The 24,727-nt window shown below is 35.6% G+C and overlaps 1 protein-coding gene across 15 annotated transcripts in view; it reads right to left on the reverse strand.

The window, feature by feature from the left end:
- Nucleotides 1-852: 852 nt before the first annotated feature.
- Nucleotides 853-24,727, reverse strand: part of ZNF644 (zinc finger protein 644) — a 78,191-nt gene continuing 54,316 nt past the window's right edge. For 11 of the 15 annotated variants that reach the window (XM_074832461.1, XM_074832454.1, XM_074832463.1 and 8 more), the window contains 5 exons: nucleotides 18,457-18,529; nucleotides 14,027-17,070; nucleotides 13,228-13,833; nucleotides 3,185-3,287; nucleotides 853-2,692 (listed from right to left, as the gene is read on the reverse strand). In XM_074832461.1, coding sequence (XP_074688562.1) covers nucleotides 2,500-2,692; nucleotides 3,185-3,287; nucleotides 13,228-13,833; nucleotides 14,027-17,039 — 3,915 coding nt within the window. In that variant the 5' untranslated portion in view covers nucleotides 17,040-17,070; nucleotides 18,457-18,529 and the 3' untranslated portion in view covers nucleotides 853-2,499. The other 4 variants (XM_074832465.1, XM_074832467.1, XM_074832462.1 and 1 more) reach the window with 4 other exon arrangements.

Here is a 24,727-nt window from a genome sequence, read left to right on the forward strand (position 1 = left end):
TGTCACTGAAAATTGCTGCTCCTCATCAAGAGAAACTATTTTTGGAAACTAATCAGGCCTAGAGCTCCCTGCTCTTCAGACATAACCTTGCATTTTAGTGTTACACAAAGCAGCTCACTATTGGGGTTTAATGAATTAAATAGAATTAACTATTTTTTTTATTATTATGAACCTAATATTTGCTACTGCGAATTTCCGCACGGTATGGCTTCACCTTACGAGCATTCTTAACAATACTAGATAAATATCATTTGCACTTGATTTTTTCATCTGTTAAACAGCCACAAAATATGATGCTCTCACAAGCACCTTTTTTGGTGAGAAGGGTAAACAAGCACTCTATTAAAGCATTATAAACATTCAAGGTGATTTGATCACTTCTCTCTTCTGTTGCAACACATTGCTGTATATCTTCCATTTTCACAGCATATAAAAAATTCCCACAATCATCCACAAATTTAGAAATTTGTTAGTCTGCATACACATAATTTGTCTGCAATAAACTTCAATATCCCAGCTATCTTTCCTAAAATCTCTAAAGTATTTTTTATCCAGCCTTTAAATGTACTGACGTAGATTTTCCAGGTGTTTTTTTTTTTTTAAAAAAGGGAATAAATTTTGACAATAAAGCTAAAGTTACCTGTAGCAACTTTTACAGCAAAACACCTGATAGCACTAATTTAATGATAGCCTTGACAGAGCTAGGATGGCCTTGTCTTAGGACTCTATCCTGCACAGCTGTGCATTTTTAGCCCATCTATAATATCAGGATGTTAACAAGCCTCATGTGTTAACTCCGAATTGCGCACATACAGGAAGACAGACATTTATTTGTATTTTCCACCAATCAAATGTAATGCATCTGTGAACAAGTCAGTTTATTGCAAGTAAATGTACTTTTACTTAAGATCATGAGAAGATTCTAATCTCAAGCAAGACAAATCAATTTCACAAACTTAATTCACACAATGCAAATAAATGCTTCACATTATAGACATTTAGATTTTCTTTAAACCTTTTTATTTAGAGATTTTTCTGGTAAGGAGATATACCATAGGAAAGCAATTTCACTGGCAGTGAGGTATGTATATACTCTACCAAAATACTCCTCTTGTTTTAACTGCTTTTAACTTTATTTACATATAAAGAAAATATCAATGCATATCCTTGGCTTAACTACAGTATCTGTTACCCTATATGAGTAAAATGAAATGTTACTTGCATACAAAATTGATTTGTAGAGGAATCTGATTTGATTTAAACAAAAATCATGTTCTGAAGACAGTTTAAATGAACAAACACAATTCATCATGACCAAGACACCTGCACCATATTTCCATCCTCACAGCACATTTATTTCAGTAATTCTGTAAGTAGGTCCTTAGCATGAGCATAGTGTTACAGTTTTCATACATATAATCACATCCAAAACAAGCTCTAAAATTTAAGTTGTAAACATTCTCTTCATATGTAGAAACATTTCAATCTGTGTTCAATTTTCTAAATTGATCAATCTTTTAAACAGAATTATAAATGAAAAGTCTACTCTAACCGTGTAGTGAGCAATGCTTATTAGTACATTTCTACAGTGTTAAATAAAATAGTAGAGAGGCAAACTTCTGTAAGCAAGTCAGACTTGGAAGTAAATCATCATAAAGAAACAAACTTGTTAACAAAAAGATGCTTTGTAATAAAGAAAGTTGGATTGAATCTACTATGATACAAAAACATAAGGGTAAATACCATCTTTGTTGACAAGTAGGAGGTAGCATGGATGCACCACTTTATTGTCAGTGAGAAATGCAACTGAAGTAAAGAATATTTCCTTACCATAAATTTCCAGTATTATGTACATATTTCTCTTAGAAATTTGTTTAAACAAGTTTCCCTCCACTTTTTAGTACAAAAAGTCTCATGTGATTTAAAAAAAACACTTACACACCTAGATAGAATAGTACTAATTGCCCTATTTGAATGAAACAGTCTCTTGAACTATGAAGTACATGATATTTAATGCCCTAAGTTGAGTAAATTGTATTAGCAGTTCTTGGTATTATACAAAACACTACATACATACAAACAAAATATAATAATATCTTATTTTACTATGTAATTCTTTTTGGAATAAACAGAGCCTTGATTTGGGTAACACTGAAGAGAACATGGTTTCTTTGTTTTATTAAAATCTGTCTTTTAAGTACCCATGTGCAACAATTTAAAAATGGCTGCCATACATGTAATGGTCTTGTATTGATAGTGAACACAGTAACTGACAAAAACATAATAAACCTTAAAAACACATCTTCCACCCTATATAAAATATAAAGACTACTTACTGTAACTGTTAAGTATTCAATTTATTTTGATGTTACTGTAATCCACTTCCTCTATTTTCTGTCTTTAGCATTTATAAACATAATTTAGTGTAGCGATTTATTTTAAAAAATGACAAAGTATTTCAAATTTACATCCAATTAAAATTCAAAATGTTTCCTTGTTCTATGATGCTGCTTCTGCCATCAGTAAAGAAAATGAAGTTTCAGTAATTGAAGCAGGCTTTTTGAGTAGTGATGTGACTTCAACCATGCCAGCTCCAGTCCGTGGAAGATTTGCGTTGACAATGTGTCGCTGCAAGTGCTTTATCCAGTCCTCTTGAACAGACAAAGGTCCTCGAAAGACCAGACCACAAAACCTACGCAAATATTAAAATTATTTCATCAAGATATATTTAGCTCTACTGAAAAATTATGAACTAAAGACATTAAGTGGAAAGTCTTAATTTTCTTGACGTTTGTTTCTACATATTTTAGCTGAAAACCTTAGTAATTGAGTTCATTTATATTAACTGTGAGCACAAAAAATCTGCAGTTTATACAACTTACACTCTTACATTTTAACACTAGCAATAACAATCTGTTGTTCTTACGTAAGGTATTTGAAGGACAGAGTATTACTCAGACACAACCAGTAAGATTTTAGCTAGGGAAACAGTTGGCAATCTAATACCCGAGTATGACTGATTCAAGTCCTCTTGTTAAAATTAATGAAAATAGGCAACTGCTCTCCCCCCCTTACTATTCAATTTAATCACAAACACATTTACAGGATACAATCTTAAATTTTAGGACTAAAATTAGCAAGCTCTTAAGAACATGTTCTTTCAATTAAAAATAACCCTATGTACCTGCATCTGAGTATGTAAACTTCATCAGCACTATGAGGTAATGGCAGCATTTTTTTCTTGCTTCCAGATCTTGACCTTGACTTCTTTTGCTTACAGTCTAAAGCTAAGAAGAGAGAAATTTCCATATGTGAAAGTGATACTTCAGTGACTGTTAACCAGAGATATTTATAGTTAGCATTCCCTATAGCAACAATGAAAAGATATCTACCTCCTTGTTATTCTACATTTAATCATAATCTAAATCCAAAATAATTACAGTGTGCTCTGAGAAATTTACTGGCAAAACACAGGAAGCTTAGTTTTTTAGTTTAGCACAGTGCTTGCTCTTTTAAAAGACTAGGTAATTGACATTCAGCATTAAACTGTTGTTTTAGTATCAGCAAGCACCTACTAACCTATTGCAGAATTATACAGAAGCAAAGCACCACTGGAAATTCCCTTTCATGCATAAAACGCTCTCAAAATCTTGGAACTTGTTTTGTAGTTCAAGTATCATCATAAGACCACTCATGTTCAACCAAGTTACAACTTCACAAAGTTGTAGCTTTCAGCTAATAAAATCAAGAATTTCTAGTTTGAATACAACACCTGTCATTTGTTTTCAACATAAAGCAAAAGTGTCCTTTTATTCTAAGAATTTCAAATGAAGCTTCCCCCTCACTCCTGACTGAATTCTAATACATCTTACAAAAATCACGTATCAATCCTTGGCAGCAGTGGGAGCTGGTATTAGGACAATCAACAGGGATAGCAAGGCCACTTTTAAAATTCAGTCTAAGCATCTGAAACTATGTATTAAAATAATGTGTGTGAACAGGAAATGCATAGCAAATGGGTTCACTGAGGTCTGTATCTCCCATAAAAAGATGTAACAGAAATCTGTAACAAAACCTGGAGATTCAAAGCAGCAGCCAAAGTTGGGGGATGAGGGGATTAAACTGAGTCAATATTGTTATATTAAGAACACCTGATAAAGCTCAAGAAAAAACAAGAAGTCTGGTACTGCTTGAACTGAGAAGTTATCTAGCTACACTCTATTCCAAAACACAAGACACTAAAACTCCACAGAAACCTGAGAGACAGTAACAAGTGCTGTTCTTGACACCAAAAAGGCATAATGCTATGCTACTTAAGCATCTTAACAGTAAAATTTAAAAAATTATTACACTTAAGTTTTCACTCCTGTAATATAAAACGGAAGAATAAACCTCTTAGCATTCTGAAGCATAAGACATCATCTGGGGAGGCAAAACACACTGATTTAAAGAACACACAGTCTTGATTGCATCCTTCATTTTTCTTATGTCCTCCAAATGAGCACCTCTCAAGCTTTTACCCTGTAGCCAAACTTTTAACTTGTAGATACACCAGACATTTCCCAGTTCCATCTCCAGATTTAAAGATTTCTACAGTATGTAGAAAAATTAGAATGATTTTTTGAGGTTTGAAGGTACCAGAGAACTAATCAAAAAGTAGAAAGCAGATACCAACCTAAATAGACTTCTTTCAGACCCTGGGTCAAGCCATCATTTAGGAAGATGAGGCTCAACAGCATTTTATCTGATAGCAACAATGAAAGTCTGGATATAAAGGCAGTAACCCAAGGTGGCGGGGGAAGAGAACAATAGAAATGGCCAAGATACCTATTCACTTTTCCAGAAGTTAAGGGGTTCTCAATGCTTTACGCTCTCATCAAAAGCATATTCTTCATATAGTTAGGAAGAAAAAAGCTAACTAGCTTTCAGGCTGTAGGAACTACCAAGTAATATAAATATTTTACATACCGCACCATCAGTAACAACATCACCAGAAATGTAAGATAAAATACTGAATCCCAGACACCCGTTCTCTGAAGAGAATTATTTGCATAAAGGGCAACTTATCTGAAGCAGTTATTACAGCAAGCACTTTGCCATTGCTGATTGTGCAGAACATCATGGGAAAGAGGGAAACAGAAGTCAGTATTATCCAAATGCAAACACACCCGAGTTGCATCCGATGTCAGTTAGTTGATGTCAGTTGATATGAGTTAAAAAAAAATAAAGCAGTAGACAGCAGTCTCCTCCTAGAGAAGCCTACATGCATTTGAAACAAGAAACAGCTTATTTCCTTCACGTCGGCAAACTTAAGACATTCACTCCCATCAACGAATTTGATTTTACTCGCATACATCCCAAGCGTTTCAGAGAGCTTTCACTTTCTTACTAGACCTACATTGGTCTTCTGCAACAGAGTTCCTGAAACCTAATTGTTTTCAGTGTGTAATCTTCTAAGAAAAAACCCTTCTGAACTACCATGCAATCAAATAGACAGCAACACAAACAGAAACTGCCATAATGTACCAGGAGAGGTAGTTTCTACTTCCTTGAAAGGTACCTTTTCCAAGGACAATGAGAAAACAAGGAAAACAAAAGAATAGGCATCTTCTCTGAGCCATTTACGACGGAGGCTCTAGATAGAGAAATTACAAAACAAAGAACAGAAAATACCACAGTAAAAGACATCAAGAAAAAAAATCCAGATCACTCAATGCATTCTCAGAGTAATTTAGCTAAGATTGGAAGTAGATTTGCCCAAGCAAGAAGCTGTTGTTACAAAAGGTAGAAAATACTAATACTAAACCTGTGTTCTGCAAGCGGTATTTTTTGTTCCTTTTGTCTTTTGACCTAGTGAACATATTCCTTCACATTTTAGGGGGCACAAAGCAGCACAAGTACATTTTGAAGTTACTCCAATGAAGCAGGAAGTGGAGAAAGAGTAACATCTGGGTAAAGCTGATTGAAAACCATAATTCCAACACCAGTTATCAGAGAATTGTACCAGTAACTGTCACATTAATTTCATTTTTGTCTATCTAGAGAGTAACAAGTTTAAATGAAGTCACATGCACACACTTAAGTACTCTGTTGATACGATTCTTACAAGTGCTTGCAAGCATCAAGTCACACCATTGCCTCACCCATAAGAAAGCATAGCCATGTTCTGACCAAAACTCAAGTTACTGTTCTTCCAATGCCTTTACTGTAACAAAGCATGACCTCCTCAGAAACTATGCTTTTAGCACTTTCAGGAAGAGACCAAGGATAATTTAGCTCTAGTGAGCTGCATGGAAATTGCAGCAAATTGCCAGAGATAGGCAGGAACTACCTACTGTTAATGCCTACTTTGTGGCTACCGCAACTCCCAAACTATCATCCTTCATTCTCCATAAAGGCCCAATTCTTTTTGGAAGAAGCCTCCTTCCATCAAGTTTGGCCACCTGGTGTTTCCTAGTTGCTACTCCAAAAATTTTTGTGTAAACCACCAGTTACACCACTTCATCAAACCTCTGATACAGTACAACAGAGAACCACCCATCTAAAACAAAAGACAATCAAACTTTGAAGGAATCTCCTTGAGGCACTCAAGTTCAATTTCAGAGCACGCTCTTTAGAAAAATATATGCTAGGTAAAAAGGCTGCATATAAAAACCTCCTCTACCTCTGCGACTGCTTATCAAGAAATAATACAAGCAGATGGAGATGAGAGGCTAAAATGAGCATGCCTAAGACAACATGGAATTAGAAAGTCACAATTAGAGGTCCTTCATGCCACGACATTTGGTCTGAAGTTCAAAATTAAAGTGCATTTATGCTAATTCGCATGCTCCACTTCTTGATGTCCCCCAACATGGAACACTTCTCACTTCAGGAAGACTGAAGTTGTGTCTTTATTCAGACTTCATGTCTTTTGTTATAGTGTATGTACGCTAACACAAGTTGAATAATTGCATGCATAAGTGGATCTAATTAACCATTTAAAAACACTGCCAATTAAAAAGTAAAAAAAAATTATCTTTCTTACATATTTATTCACTAATTTTTCAAATTCAATCACTTGCTAGCTATCGTCATCATTACTGCATTAAAAAAAAACCCTCCAGTAATTTGTTCCCTAAAGGATTTTATAGAATACTAAAAATTAGCTCATAGTGCCAGTTGATCAGTTATAACTGTAACAGAACAAAATAAAGACACACAAAGCCAGTGGATCTCAAGATTTCTGTTGTAGCTGCATATGCTTCCACCGTAAACTTCCTGAAGCCATAATTTTGACAAAGCAGTATTAGAAATCATTTGAAAGTGCAGTGGCTGCTTGAACTGCCACCTCAGTTGTACTGTTGGCTCAAAGGCCAGACTCCTTGCTCTGTATTTTATTGATCTCTCTCAAACCTCTGAAAAAGCAGTCTCCATCTACAGAAGAGAGAGAGACAAAGACCAGGGAAGAAAGTGGTGATTCCCAGAAGATGACAGTTGGTAAGAAGAGACTGAGTATGTGAAGAGTCAACGAAGAGAAGGTGTAAAAAGGCAGGGTGCAACAGAATATCAAGAGACTTTGGGGGAGAAGAGAGGCCTAGAGAGAAGAAAAGGAAGGAAGCTGGATATACAACTGTACCAAGAAGAGTGAGATGCATTTTGAAGATTTTGCATAGGTCTGTCCAATGCTCTAATCAGAAGAAAGAAGCAGGTTTGCCACATGCTCTGATAAACACTAATGTGTTGCTATTCATCAAAACAGGTATAAAAGGAAATTAGCATTTACTCAAGATGAGCAATTAAATCATTACATTGTTCAAAACTGGACTGCATAACAACCCCCCCCCAAATTTATGTTCCAGTGAGGCATCTGAAGACCAACATGCAAACACTAATACAAAAGCAAGTAACTATCCAAATGAACCTAGACTGGCATTTGCTATACAGTGGATCCATACTGCATAACTATAGGCACCACTAAGTTTAACAAACACTAACCTTGAACAGCCAACAGCCTAGAAAGTTTCCATTCGAGGACTTTAAGTCCATCTCAAAATTTACCATTATGATTAACTAAGTCTATTATACCACTAAAACTGTCAAGGTGCATTTGAAAAAAAAAAAAAAGGTAAGATTTAACTAAATGTGATCAAATTACTGACTGAAAACACAGGGCATCTGCTAGAAAAGCACTATGATAATAGTCAATATCAAAAACATATGCAGACAAACTGAAAAACTGAGCAGAAGCCTAGTATGTAAGCTAATGTAGCCGTAGGAAAGGTCTCACTTTGGTGACATGCAGACATTACTCTCTTACTAAACAGTAATGCCTAGATAACAATTGCCAAATAAAATAATTACAGCATTTATGTTTACACGCAATTATGTATTTACAGCAAGAAACTGAGACAGATATTCAACCAAGGTGATTTCTTTTTGGTAGTTATGTTTACTTTAGAAGTTATAAGACAGGTTTTGTGAAAACAGAAGTAGGAACCTGTATAAAGGTATCCTCATTGTATCCATGCAGGTTCCAGGCTGAAGCCAAATTGAAGACATTTCAAAATTGCTCTCAACCGCAACCATTTTTTAATAAGAAAAACTGAGATCTCCCCAAGAGTGACACTCATAACAAAGATTAAAACTAGTGTGTGCTAGTGAAATCTTGCATTAAAATAATTGTCTTCACAAAACCTGTAATATAAAGTGGAATATCAAATAAAACCACCGTGTAAAAGCATATTTTCTGGTCTACAAGCCTTGCATTGAGCTTGCTCGAATGAAAAGTCAATGAGCAAAGTTTACAAACTTCACAGTTACAACAGTTTTAATGGTAATGACTAAGTTAATACAAATATACATTGGTTGCATAATGTTATAGGTAGAACTTAAGCCTCTCCAAGTTATTGGTTTCAGTGAAAGGCTTTTATTCACACGGTACAGGCTATTTATCTGGCTCAGGTCCAGCTTTTGAGATCAAAAGATTTGTTTTTAAAGTTTTGTTTCTAACTTTTTTTAAAAAGCTTTGTTTCTAACCTAATTTTAAACAAACTTCCAGGTCCAATGACCTCAAGAAAACTCAGGAGTTTTCTTTCAGTTCTTTTAAAGAAAGTGGCAACTGTTCTGATGAGTAAGCTACTACTTTCACTAGCAAAATACATTTCTTAAAGAAAATAAACAAAAATCCCTGAAAGCTACCTTCACTTTTCCCATTTAGCAAAAGGGAAGCTGAGGTACAAGGACCTTGTCCAGGATCCAATCTCTGTGTACTATCCTGTTCGCCACAGTATCTCCCTCCACTGAATTACTGTTAAGATTTCAACATGTAATTTAAATACATAGCTATTCAAAAATATTTCACCGGTAGGTATACAAGCGAAGTAACTTACCACGGGGCTAATATCAAATCACAGCAGTGGTAAATGAAGTCCACTATCATCATCTCTCTACTGAGTAAACATGAAAACTTTCAGAATCACTAACTAATGGCATACACTCCTACACACTGGGTATTACTGCATCTGCTGACTTCCTTCTAAATCTACTTTGTTATAGCACTTAGTATACCATAAGACCTGGCAGCTACAGGCCCAGTTTGTAAAAATATTTCTTTTAGCCTTCTGCAGAGAAAGCCTGAAATTCATTTTATTTGTCATTCTTATCACAATGAATTACATCTGCAGATAAAAAAAAAAAAAGGATTTTTTCCAAAGCATTATGTAAAAGTCTGTGCTTGCTGACACAGAAAACTGGTGGTTGCCCTTCTTAATTACTGAATATTCCAGACTTCAGAGCTCCAAATTTTCCTCACTATATTCCACCTCTGCTCCCCAATTTGCTGTTGATCATACAAAGTCCCACTAATCTCAGCAATAATCCAAGTAAACTCAGAAACTGCTGACAGCCAAGCAAACTGCAGGTCTCTGGAAACAAGTCAAAATATGGTATATTAGGGAATTTCAAAATGAAGTGTGTTTTAATAAAAAACATTAACAGCAGTGCCAAATGCTGTATCACACTCATGCAATGGCAGGCCAGGTAGTTTTTGGGTTGTGATCCAAACAAGAAATGAAACCAACTACATACAATATGTTGTTAGAAATACACAAACTGTAAAATTACTTCCTTTTCCTATTTTAACTACAGTATTCTTCGTAATTATAAGTACTAGATTGTAAAAATTACTTGTTGGTTTGTTGTGGTTTTTTAAATTTTTTTCTCCCTCTCATTTTTGAGGTGCTTTTAAACACATCATTAGAAGGCCAACTAGCTGGTTTGGAAGTTGTGATATTGTAGGAGAATGAATTTAAGTCACCATCTCTTAGTTTTGCTTACATACCTTAAGTGTTGGATCCAAAATAAATGAGTAAGAATGAAAATCAGACATGAGAGTGGACAACAGCAACATTCCTTTTCTTACAAGTTGCTGAAGTTTTATGGCAAATAAATTGTTTACCAGCAGAAGCTTCAAAATTACTTTGAATTAACATATGCTTTTGTCCAGTCTGATGAGAAAAATGTATCATAGACAGACTTGCTTTTTACATCTGTAACAAAACATACCTGTCCCAGTCAAAAGTCCAGCACTCTTCTTTCGTGCATAAGCGCGTAAGTGGTTGGACAGGCTAACAGCACTTGTAAACGTCGTATTGCAATGCACACACGTTCTAAGCTTCACAGGCATACCTATCATTCAAAAGAAAACTATAATCCAGTTCTCTCTTCAAAAAATGAAATTCTCAAAGCGTTGTAAAAAGTTTTCTGCAATAAAGATGGTTTAAAATATATTCACTGCATTGACGCAATTGTTTAGTATATTAGAAGGATCCAAGTTAACTGTTATTAGTTTTCCATGTAGTGCTTTAAGCCAAACCATGTTATTTGAAAAAGAACAGAAAGGAGGCAACTTGAGCCCATTAGGCTACTCTGCTTTAATACCTACTATCAAGTTCCTACAGATCTCCACATTATGAAGGTCTAATCCCAAAATACAATCCTGCAATTTGAATAGCACAATTCTATTGAGAAATTTCAGAGCTTGTAACATTTCTAATAAAGAGAATTTTAAAAGTCTAGTTGACAAAGTGATAATTAAAAGTGTTTTACCCATAAGACTGAAGAGCTCAATACTAAATTAGGCTGCTGTTGAAGGCTCAGAGAAAAAGGTGGTAAAACACACCACTGAACAGCTGTTAGACAGAACATTTTGTTCAGTGCATTTTCTGTTCATTACTTTAGATGCGCAATCGATAATGAAAGTTAATGATTTGAAGTTTTTTGCTAAAATCTTTGTGCTAAATAAATGATCAACAAAGCAACATGCTATTTATCACAAGAAAACAGTGAAACAATACTGAACTCCTCACTTACCAGAGAAAGAAACCATTATAACTTATCCCCTGCTCAACTTCACCATGTTTCTCCCTCCATTTTACAAAAGATGTATTGTTTTGGTCAACTAATATTTCAAGTTCTCTACTAACAGATTATTAGAAGAATAAATGAAAAAGCTAAAACTACTCAGCTGGAAAGCCTCTGTTTGCAGGAAAGAAAGAATCCTATTCTCCAGCAGCCCACAGAAGACATGCTGTTTTGTCAGGCAAGGTACAGAAGAAGAACACCTGGCTGGTAAAAACCTTTTTAAAAGCTAAAACCAGAATTAGAAATATTTGCCTTTTTAGGAAAAACAGAAGAATTTCAACTTAATGTTAAATATTTTCTTAATAACTCAACTGGCACAGTGCGTTAGTTGTCAAATTCTGTTACCTCAGCCACAGATAATTATAGGGCCCCATACATAACTGTTAGTACTCTGCAAGCATATGTTTATTTTTACCTGGTTGTTCATCACAACCAACGAGGTGCTACCTAGTATTCAGCGGTAAATATTAAACAGAAAGCAATACACAGTGTCAGGTTTGGCAAGCTATTCCTTTAGCATTGTTTTTCAAATCATTAAGCCTGTCAAAGACACACTCCCTTTATTAAGCAATCTCCTGTCTTAAAGGACAATCACAGATGTCCAGAAGACATTAAATGTAATTGTATTCCACCTCTGCTACATCATTTTAGAAAGCCACCTTTGTTAAGAAATTGATTGCCACACATTTGTAGTCCCTTAAAAGAACTTCTGAACACATTGGATTGTTGTTTTCATTTGTTTAAAGGAAGACAAGAATATAGGTGAAAAAGTACTAGGCACTGCCAGTTTTACTAAGCTGCACTGGGTAATAACAAGAAAACCAAGAGAACCAAAAAAAGTCAGGGGTATAAAAATAAGATCCTCAGTCTAAAGAATCCTGCAGCATTATAAGGTGGTGTCCAAACAAGAAACGGGTAAATGCAAGCTCTACATACACATTAAAAAGGATGTTGTAAGAATTCTCCAAGACTAGAAGTAACTCTTATGTGACAAGTAGGTTAAAAACATCACTCTAAAAACCTGCTCTGTTAGTACACAGAGTATTTAGGAGGTTGATTATAGAATTGTTTCATTAGCACAATTCTCAGTGGAGGGGCAATCACTGTCCGCATTGGTCAGGGGCTGTGCATTAGAAACCTGCTGGCTACAACTGTATTCCGACAAAGCTTGAACCAGCACAGGTCTTCACTCAGGACAGACAGGCCCTAAGCAAGCACCAGTTTCTCACAGCAGCCGCAAATTTGAAACAAACAAGAATTATTCTATGTTGTAAGAGTATGTTTGCCTAAAACCACCATAATTACTTGACAATGATTCACTAACTTGGAATATTATGCATCTATAATGGTATTAACAGTTCTGTTAGTTTAAGCAGTTGCTGCTTTGCACAAACCTCAAAAGACTTAAATGGTCGTTCCCAAACCAGTTCTTTTAATGCCCTGAAACAGGCTTACAAGCCCAAACATTTCAGAACTGTTAGTCTACCAAATATGCATGGACACTTCAACTTGCTATTGCAGGATGTGTCTTCTTCCTTACTGAGGCTCATTTTGTGTCCACTTTGAATTTGTTTGCCCAGTCATATGCAGAACAGGAACTATGTTCCATGCACAAACCACTCAGTGCTGTTGAGGGTTTTTTTACTTTAGGAAAAACATGTCAGAAAAATTTTCTGTGCTACTTCTCGCAGTCAGTGTTCTCTGGAAATGAAACAAGAATTAAATGAACAGAAGCCCAAATAAAATACTCTGCACTTGTACATTTTCTATGAATTAAAGGATTCTTTGGAAATGTTGTCAAGACAGCTAGAAACATCTTCTTACCTGACTGCATAGTCAAGTCCATTTTTTGTGGCTGATACATCAATGGACTGTCTTCATTTAATGGAAGAACACATTTCTGAACAAACCTCTTTCTTGCTGTTTGATTATGAATCTTTTGAGGAGAAATATCAGGATTCCTTTCTTCTCCTAACCTCTTATTTTTCAGGAGTTCTATCAGTGTAAGTGACGGATTTTTTTTTTCATCATGTAGTACTGCTTTTGTTTCATCACATTCATTTAGGAAACTCAGCCCTTCTTCCTCCGATGCAGACACAGATGTATCTTCAGTCTTTAGGCCATTATGGTATGCTTCAAGAGGTATAACATTCTGAGATAAAAAGTCATCATTCGATGCAAATTTCTGAGCAACAAACGGTCTGGGAATAATGCGGCGACTGTTCAAAGCCTTTAGGATTTTTTCATACTTCTCTTCATTTTGCATCATCTCATTCAGAACACAGATCGGAGACTTGTGTGCATCCCACTTGGTTTTGCCAAGCCTCTTCAGGTGTCCTCGCACATGATTAGACAATCCAATTTTAGTATCGAACCAGCCTCCACAGAGCTGACATGTATGCTCAGAGGAAGTCTCAGATTTCTCAATTGCTACAAAGAAAATAATTATCATGGTTTTTGACAATTATATAGTTAAACATTACAATAGCAAATCACAAGAGAGACTTTATAACAAGATAAAGCAAGTCTTGCTTAGTACTCAGTAAATACCTTTGTACCCTTTACTTTATACCCAAATTAAAAAAAAAAACAAAACCCCAAACCCCCCAAAAAACCAACTTACCTTTTCTAACACGTTTAACAGGAGTTCCTGTTCCAGTTCTTTTAAAATGCTGCATTTTGTCACTTGTAGCTATCTGTTCTGGTGAAACAACATGACGGGCTTCATAGCTTAGTCCAGCTCTGTGAAGATGTCCTCTGACATGATTGGACAATCCAACACCTGTTTCAAAGGTTGCTGGACAGTACGGACAGGACTTCTTTTCAAGCGACAAATCAGTCCAATGGAAAACTGAATTATGCTTTGGCAATGCTGATCCCACATTTTCTAAATTCTGAGGATCATGCAAATCATGCAGGAAGTTACTACCCTCAGCATCTTCATAATACTCGAAATAAAAGCCATCATTCTGCTCATAACTAAGCGAAGATTTATCACCAGCTTCATGATCTTCCATTTTACCTTTGAATATGGGGAATAGGTTTACATGCTCCTGATTAATATCACTGTAAGTTTCATCCTCCACAGACTGTGTAGTGTAATCACATAGTTCAACATTGTCCCATGAACTTTCATCCTCCGTTTCATAGCTGTCTTTTTTTTCAGCAGAGTTAAGTTTCTGTAAAACAACAACAGTCATTTTATGCAGAAAATCTGGATAGCAATCCAAATCATCTGTAACAGAGCCTTCCCTCTTGGATTCTTTAACCACTCTTTTTACAGCTACATGCCTACGATCTTTACAGCCTTTTGCCCTTTTGCAATCAAGATTATTTGAATCCATGACAAAACAATTATTACGGGGACTACTTGATGAAGAAAATAAATGTAAAGAACTGACAGAGTTGGACTCTTCCTTTTTTAAATGCAAAGGGTAAGAGTCACTAGATTTTTTAATCATCCTGTAGCTTTCATATTTGTGTCTATATAAATAATTACCGCTTGTTTTCACACTAGCTTTCTGCTTTGCTGCTTGATGAAAACATTTAGGTTTCTGCTCAATGCTATTTCTAATCAAAAAGGTCTTGTTTGTAGAATTTAGATTGCACACACTTACAGATGACTGTGAAACGCTTTTCCGAGCCTTCTGTATCCTGTAGGGTCTCTTGTGAAGTTTTGCGAAGTTACTGGACTGTGAAGTAGAGCCAAATGATCTTTTTACATCCTGTTTTAAAACAGAGTTCTTTGGAAAAGTAGAAGATTGTTTGATCAACTGTTTTGTCCTGCTACCAAAATCTAAAGATTCTTCTATTATGCTGCCTTTTCTTTTTTCTAGTCTAAGATGGCTACCAAAGGGATCAATGCATGATGCTGGGTGCAAATATTCCATGTGTTTTTTTAAAATGCTTCTAGCTGAAGTAGTAAATGGACACATCTTACACATATACGTCGATGACTTTTTTGAGGATCCTAAATATGGGTCTTTCAAGGATGCCTTTTTCTGTGTTTTCCTCTGGGACATGTCACTACCGATAATTGAACATTTGACTACTGCTCCATGAGCAATCCCTCGATGGCATTCCAGTTCATTTTCTGTCACAGCCATGAAATTGCATTCCTCACAGCAATAATATCTTTTATCTTTTTCATGGGTCTTTGCATGCTGCACAAATGTTTTGGGACAATTGGTACCAAATACACACTGTGGGCACTGTAACCGTGCACTCCTACCCTCATCCTGAAGTTCTTTCAGCTCACGGATTTCTTCCATCAGTTTCTGCCTTCTTTCCTGGTGAATTATCATATGTTTAAGAAGTGAATTACGATCTCGGAATGTCCTTCCACATTCCCTACATGCATAGGGCCTGGGGACATTGAGATGTCGGAAATGACTGTTCCCATCTAAATGGTACATCATATGCCTATGCAGATGTTTCTTCTCCCTAAAATTCACATTGCACTTTGTACAGGGATAAAATGATGGTTCATCAGTACTGAAAGTAGATGGAGATTCAGAATCATTCTGTTCACATTTATTTTTTAAAGTATTGGAAAGAAAAGTGCTAGTGTGAACAGGAGAAGTATCTTCTGCACAGTTACTAGTAGGACTATAAATGAGCTGCTGGATAGCGTCAACAGCTTCCAGCTCTTCATCTGTGGATTCAGGCTTTACTTTACTCAATGAATATTTTTGTGGTTCTACTATTTGTAGCTCCTCATTCTGCTCTAAGAAGTCAACGTTTAATAGTTTTGATTTACTAGGAATACAACTGGTATCACCAAAACAGTCTTCAGTATAGCGTGTTATTTTACTAACATCCATTTTCCTTTTTCGCTTTTTTTCTAAGCCTACTTTACAGTGAATGGGAGACTTCTCTATTGTTTCTTCATTTGTCATAAGAAACTGTATAAACTCTTTTTGTGGATCCCAGCTGGGATCACATCCCGATCTGAAACCACCTGTACCTGAGGAAATGCCTGTTAATGTATCGACACAATCATCTTTTACTAGTAAATTTTTATCATCCTCACAAACTTCTACTTGGCCTACTAAAGTGCTATCTACACTATTTCCTACTGATTTCTGTGAATCACAACCAATTGAAGCAGAGGTAGGTAGATTTTTAATGGAATGAGTCAGGTTCTTAGCATGTGCTACATCAGGTAACAAAAATAAAACTTGGTGCTGATTTGATTTCTGTGTTGCACTCTTTGCAGGCAGCTGAAGATCATGAACCACTGTCAAAGTTGAGCAGGAATCTGTGTGATGACCTACAGGCTGTCCAGTGGTTAATGAAACACTGCCTTTATTCATAATGGAAGTCTTAGTTGAGGTGGAGTGTGAAACTGGTCCATTAACAGCAGTTCCTCTAGATAAGATAAAGTTTTCGCTAGAAACAGTAGGAGCACCAGTGTGTATAAATAGAGAAGTCTGGCCTCCACTTAAGGCTTTTTCAGATCTGTCCCTTGACAGCTCCTCAGGCAGAGTCAACGTATTGTTCTTCTGAAATGATGTGTCACTCTCTTGTGGTTTAGGAATGCCACCCTCTTCCTCAGATATGAAATTATCATCACATAGGATTTCTTCTTCTTCTTTAGCACCAGTGACTTCAGCATTTATCTCTAAATCATCCATATTGCTGGTCTGTCCAATAAGTACATTTATACTAAAAAAACAAAGAAGAAAAGAATCAGGCAATCACAGAAATAAATAATGGCCATTTTAATTTACAGTTTTCTTCAGGATCACCCTTCTTCACACTGTAATCTAAAAATGTTTTGAACTTGCTAAAAATGTATTTTTATTTAAGATATTCAACACGTTTAAAATTAATAAATGAAGCAATTAAAAAATTATACTTTTTTACTGTGCTATATTAATAACCATACAGCAAACTAGTCACTGCTCAGTGTCCCAGTTCAAAAAAGCCTGAACAGCTCCACACAAGCAACATGGGGGAAATGAGATTGTCGAAAACTGTGCAAATACATTCTAATTGTACATTTACATAAAACTAGAGTTTACATTTAGTTGTTTTCTAGAAGTAAAACAAGTTAGGAGTAAAGGCTACCCAGACAGGAGTAAAGGCTACCCAGACATCTGCCAAGTCATTTTAGTGTGGTTTTTTTTGTTTGTTTGTTTGTTTGTTTTTTAAAAACCCATACTTCCCTTTACCACCTAGGAAACTCAAATAACCTTTACGTATGTCAAGGTAGCACTTTTTCAAAGCACTTATATACAACTGACCTGATGCTACACAAAAGCCTGCAGAATAATACTTTGGTATTAAAGGAAAAAACACGACTAAGCTGATTTTGAACATCTAATTACTGATAGAGCCACAGCAAAGGATCAAAATCACTGAAGAAGTTACATGTCTTTCAGTACCCTTCTTACAAAAGGGCTCTCCTTGCTTTAAAATAAATAAATTAGATTCTGCTTATGTTATAAGGCCTTTTTAAATGATAAACAAAGGTGGGAAAAACCCCACAATTAGAAAGAAACATTTAATTAGGATTTACACATCAGAGGAAATCATCATGCTGAATCCAGAGCATGACAATAGTATCTACTAGTACAGAGAGCTACTACATATTAATTCCCTCTGGGAGGCCTTATGTACATAAATGTGTCTTTCTATAAGTGACTTTCATACACCATATCATCTACCCAATGCTTAGTAAGCACAAAGGAGCTGCCTACACATGAAAATCAGTGTGTAATAAGCAGGAGTGTGAACTTAAGTCTACCCTGGCAGTTACCTCTTATATGAGTCCTCAGAACACGGTAAACATAAGGCATCAAAATACCCATCTAGTAGCTGGAAACATCTATCTATATTTTACAGAAATCACGTATTTTATCCTTAAAGAGTACTATTCACTTTGATCTTTTGGGGGATTTGATTCCTGCCAAAGGAAGGAATAAAAATATATTTTATATTTATATATCTATTCCATACTTAGTTTCAGTTACCAATTAACATTTTGAATAGAGCTCAGTTAAAAGGAGTCATTACCTAGACTCTTTGAATTAAGAAGTTATAACTCACAACTAATATCCATGGCTCCCTGCAATGGTCCTTCATCGAAATCAAGGAAGACCACTCTTGACATCCTTTTTTCCTAAGGAGAAAACACAACCTGGTTAAATGACACCACTTCCATCTTTATACATCACATTTGGGTCTAGCATTTCTATTAGTTTTTCAATTCAACATTATGATAGCTATCTACACAATTCAACACTAGCTACAGCCTCATGGAAACTCCGTTATTTTGCTTCTTTTGTTTCAAATCAGCAAAAGGACAAATCAAATACTTTAACCTCCTCTAAGTTTGTAAAAAACAAACCTTAAACTAATATGACTTACTTACCATTTTGAAGACAAAAGTAACTACATTTGGAGTAGAAATATAATGAAAATTTTTGCCATTAAAAAAATGTTTCCTTTGCTACTCAGTCATTGAACTAGCCAATTTAGAAATACAGCAACGCTCATGTCAGATGCATAACAAATGCTTATGTGTATGAAGTGTTTTACTGTATTATTTACCTATAACATATCTTTATGCAAATGTTCTACTAGACACCCCAGTTTCTGATCTTCCCATTTCTTAGATTTTTGCATCTTTGCTGTTTTGAGATGGGTCAATTTTCCACCATAATAAAGACTTCCAATAAGATCACATTCAAAGCTGTCACCCTAAAATGGTGATAATGCACCACCCAGCAGGAGTCTACATCACGTACACAAGTTAGAAATGGGCAGTGCAAACATGCACTAAGAATCAGTAATGCAAAAGTCAGTTAAAATAAGTGAAGCCTCCAAGGATGCACAACAGCTCCTACAATTTTACAACTGAATAGTGTAAGCTTCATATCGTATCAGGCAGCAGAGTATAAAAACGTTCACAAAAAGTTTAGAAGAACGTTAGTAAGCTGGTTTTGCCTGAAAGATGTGTGTTTTTGTTTTATTACTGCAGAGGTAGACAAATGTATGCTCAGTCAATTTGAAAGCCTATATTAGCTCTTCTCAACAGGAAGCAATGTTGCTAACAAAGTGGTAAATTCAGTGTTAATGAGTGGCTTCACTGTTACCACCTCTGAGGTAAAGCCTTTCATGTTCCACGTTCCACCCATCTGTTCTGGTGTGAGGGGTTCAGAGGAAGAACAGACGCTTCCCATTTAAAGCAACTTCACTGGTACCCCTGAACAGCGGGGAGGCAAACTGAGAATATTGTGCCTGCTTGGAGATTGCAATCCTCATTAACCAGAATGGCTCCTGAAAACTTTTCACAGGTTTACCCGATGAAGACGAAACTATGTTGCTCTACATACAAAACCATACTGACACTAAATATTAGTGTTAAAGCTTAAGTTTAAAAGGTGGCTAGGGCACCATACGATCACCTTTAAACTGAGACTCCCGTCAGAGTTATCATGAGCAATATCTAAAACATTACACTGTGCAATCTTGTAAGAGACTCCTTTCCATATTGTGTATTTATGGAGATTGTGAACTATTCCATATGGATCTGATTAAAAGTTTTCTATGGTAATACAGCTGTCCCCACAGATTTCAGTCTTTGAATCAAGCCTGAAATGCTTACTGTATCAATAATAACGCTGTTACATTTTAATAATTTTCTGCTAATTATCACATTTTTTCCAGCTATCGGGGTGGTACAATTCACTATTTTGCATGCAGAACAACAAGAAATTTAGCAGTTTTAACAGCATGCTATTAAGGAAAACATATAAAGTATCTTTTTAAATTACAGTAATTTAGAGTCTTGAGATGACACTGAGCCAAGATGCAATACTTCATTTACATTATCTACTCTATGTGTAGAAATTTATACAGTAACAATGACAGGTGTAACTAGACACATGCAAGAAAACATTCCACCTAATGCCATCGTTTTTGAGGAAATGTTATCATCTAACTCGTGCCATTCACAAAGTACAACACCCAAACTGAAACACTACCTAATCTGAACACTCTGGGGGGAAAAAAAAATAAATAAAAAGCAATCATTGTAACAACTAAGACATAACCAAGGCTATGCAATATTCTTCGCATGTTTGCATCACATTTTAAAAATTATCTTCTCTATACCATATCAGAAATACAAAATTATTAATTCTGTCAAAACATACAGTAATTAATCCTTACTTAGTGTATTGAAAAATTAAACATTGAGATTAAACTTTAAATTTGCTGCAAACAGTGCTTGTTATATCCTCTATCAGGGCAAGTACTATACACTTGAGGCAATTTTTATTTAAGCACATAGTGCAATATACTTGGAAATATAAGTGTAAAAATGGCAAGGCTCAAAAAAGCCTACACAATCCCAGGCTCATACCTTTGAAACACACTTTATCTAAAAGGCTGGCCAAATTTAATTCAATGGTTTCCATTAAGCCTAGATTGACAGTAGTACAGTTAACTGTTATTCCTGGTTTACATGATACGCTATTTATTATATAGAAATTTTTCATATTCAAAAGTAGAAACCAACTAATTATTTAGCCAACTAAGCCACGTTCCACCCCTATTTAATTAAGTACTTTTAAATTTACATCGTTTTTAATTTTGTTTTTCTTCATAAAATACCAGGTTTTTAAATAATGAGTTCTGCAGATACGACTGCCTGTGGCCAGATAGTCTAAGTATTAAAAAAGAGTAAGGTCAGATCTATCTTCAAGCTGACAGATCATAATTTAAATGCCTTAAGCTAATCTTATTGTCTCAAAAATCTTGAACATCAGTATTTTTGCAAACTATCAGCACTTGCTATAACACCCTTACCACACTACATCTTGAGGTTACTACAGAAGAAACGAGGTGATAATTGCATATTAACATAATTATTCGGTAATCCCTCTGAGCAAGCTTCCTAGGTCACTCAGTAATTCAGATTAGATGCAACCTTCCTGTCATCAGATCTATGCTGTCCACTTTCTGTTCATTAATAATTCTTTTTGATAGGAACGTACTTAATTGCATCGTTCTATGTACATTATTAATTGTATTTATTACTGATAGGTTTACGACATTTCCAAGTTCTTATTTCATAATGACAACCCTTGCTATGTAATAGGGTCACACACCAAATTAAGAGTATTGCCTTCATGCAATGCTAGTTCATTAAAGCTTACACTCTGGTGCTAAGTTTACTACACTTCTGCCTACTAGCAGCTGTAGTTAGATATTTGTCAGTTTCTGTTACAACACCTACATTATTTTACAAGGACTTACAATAGATTTGAAAGCACACTGGAGCTGAAAAATTAAGATGGAAGAATTTGGTTGAGTTTGTGAAAAGCATAAAGTGCTTTTATGTGTTCTAATATCAAGTTTCTCAAATTCATAAATATAAGCCAATAAGCTAAAAGCACAGAGTGACTACTAAATGGCACAAAAACTTAGAAGCCATCTCCTAAATGGATTGAATTTAATCAGCCTAGTTAAAGTAACTGAAGAAATACAGTCTTTCAGCAGTGCTGTAAGGAAGGCAAAAATATGCTTGTCCTGTGCTAAGTAACTCCTCTTAAATCAAGTTCTTTAAGCAGATATGTGCATAACCAGGACATTCAAGGGATTATTCAAATATTCAAGAGATAGGAAAGGTGTATCAGGTTTGCACTGTTCCCATTAAGATTTTTCTTCAAGACTTTGTTATGTAAATAAACTAACAAACCCTACCACTTTATCCACAAGCATTCCTGTAATGAAACTTTCTCAAATGACAGATGATGGGTGGATGGAACCAAAGTCACAGATTTTTAGGCAACAGCAGACCAGAGAGAGCTTAAGTACATCATGGCACAGGAGTAAAGAGGTGTCTCCTTCCATTTTGCCCCATTACGCAGTCTATTCCTTTAACAACTTAATCACGGCAAACATCAAGCACAGAGCTTCCATCAAAAGTGAAATGTTTAAGAACCTTTGGAAAATGAAGGTTTGTACAGAGTAATAGAGGAACTAGTAGTGTATTAGTATAAACCAGCCACATCTTGAGAAAAAAAAAAATCAAGTTATTTAGAGGACAACTGCAGAATATTTTTGCCTCTTCCATACAGTAACGCACACAGTTCACACCTCCCGAGTTTTGGGTGCTATCTAGCAATATGAATACACAAAGTTAATAACATTAAGATACTTTGAACATTAGAAGAATACCTATTACTTGTTTTCCACTTTTATCTCTTCTTAAAAAGCTATCCAGACCCACTCTTCAGATGGAGACAGAACCACAAAGACTGACAACCAGAGGATGAGTCTGTGACTCACCTTGTCTTCCTCCAGCTTCTATCTGTGTTTGCAAATTAAGTTGTTGAAAATACATTCCCTTCTGCACAGCAGACACTGACTATTTGTAGACTGCTTACTTAGCTCTGAAACCTACACATCCACCTGAACATTTCTGGATTTTTTTTTTAAACTTCTGTAGAGAAGAGACAGCTTGTTTAATATGTACACCACCACGAATACTCCCCTCCTACACCTACTTTACATACAAGTGTATGGTTATTAATATAACTTCAGTCTGAGGAGTTCTACTGAAAGCTAGTTATCTTCAATTCAGACCCATAGCTGTTCACAGGAGAACACAAACATTGGAAAACTCCCATAGCTAATCAGAGTCCCTTATTAAAAATTATTTTTTAAAGCAGCCAGAAAAATTACTGATACAACAATAAGAATTTGTATTATGCCTAAATACAGAAATACAAAGTCATTGCCACTCACACGTTGAAAGATTTCACTGAGTTGTCTTATGTCTGTGAAAAAAGTTCACCAAAGATAAACTCTGAATTATAGAGGAGTCATCACACAAAAGCAGCCATCTTTTCAGTAACATTATACTTGGGAACATCAAACCTGAAGCACACTTTTCAGAAAGTTTATTTACCTGAAACTGTTTCTAACGAAGCAATTTCTTCAAAACTGTGTGTCACGCAGTGAGGAAAAAAACCCCATGTTTCCTTAAAAATGTCAAAAATTCACAAAATTGATTGCTAGTCTAAAATGTTCGAGTGATATTTTAACATCTCAGATGTGAAAGGAAACAGTACACAACTGACTGTCTTGCAATGCAGAAATAATAGAAGAGAATATCATTGCTGCCACTGACCATTCTTAATCTTATTCCTCTAATATTGATTTGCTTGAGAAAATACACCAGTTTGTCACAATGGGGTGCATCATGCTAAAATTCAATACTGAAATCAATAAAATAAATGACAATACCATTTAAGTGTCACAAGAATCAGATGTATAACTTAAAATACTCTTCTAGTTGTAAGTGCTAATGCAGCAGTTTAAGATGGTTTCACTGGTAGAGACTTTTCAAAGTGAATTAAGTATTTCTAAAAGATGCCTAGCCAGTACAAAAAGCAAGACTGAATCTGGTAACTTAAGGACAGTCACACGTCTAGGAACTCCACAGGCTTCCACAATTCCCCCCAGCACTCCACAACCCTGTTCATAGTCAGCCAAGTACTTAAGTCTCCACATTCCTGCAGCTCTCTGTATAGTTTGGATTTTTAGTAGTACTAAAAACTAGATTTAGTTTGAATTGCACTACCATTAGTTTCTACTAAAGATGAGAACTACAATCAAATATTGAATTTTTCTGAATTCAGACATACATGGTAATGACTAGCAGCATTCCAGTAAGAGACACTGAAGTTTGAAAAATAGAGACTTAATGCTCTGTGGTAATACACAATATTTCTCTCCAAAACTGTTCCCTTAAGTACTTTTACATGCACAGATAAATTATTTTCCTTTATGTCAATCTCACATACTCTCATCTTTCTTCTCTTTCGTCACCATGTATTCTTAAGCCTCAAGTACGGTATCAAAAATTGCTTTTATCTACACACAATACAATGAATAGTTTATTGACTACCAACATTACAAAACAAGGAAGTTTTTCCTCAGTACAGTCTATAAACAAAAGCCCTGCTCCCATCCTTGTTGTCAAACAGTATTTTTATCAGGCTGCCAAAAAATTAACGGTTGTTTTCAGTGGTATAAAGTGTAATTGGTGGTCAGTAACTAGCACTGTATCTTGGGGTTAATACTGGGTCCAACAGTGTTCAACTGCTTCGTTAGTGACCTGGATGATGGGGCACAAGGTACCCTCAGCAAGTTTGCTGATGATACAAGACTGAGGGGAGTGGCTGATATACCAGCAGGTTGTGCTGCCATTCAGATGGGGCTCAACAGGCTGAAGAAATGGACTCACATAAACCTCATGAAGTTCAACAAAGCAAAGTATTTGGAGAGAAGTACCTGGGGGTCC

The sequence above is a fragment of the Strix aluco genome, chromosome 8, assembly GCF_031877795.1.
Source record: "Strix aluco isolate bStrAlu1 chromosome 8, bStrAlu1.hap1, whole genome shotgun sequence".
Classification (NCBI taxonomy): Eukaryota; Metazoa; Chordata; class Aves; order Strigiformes; family Strigidae; genus Strix; species Strix aluco.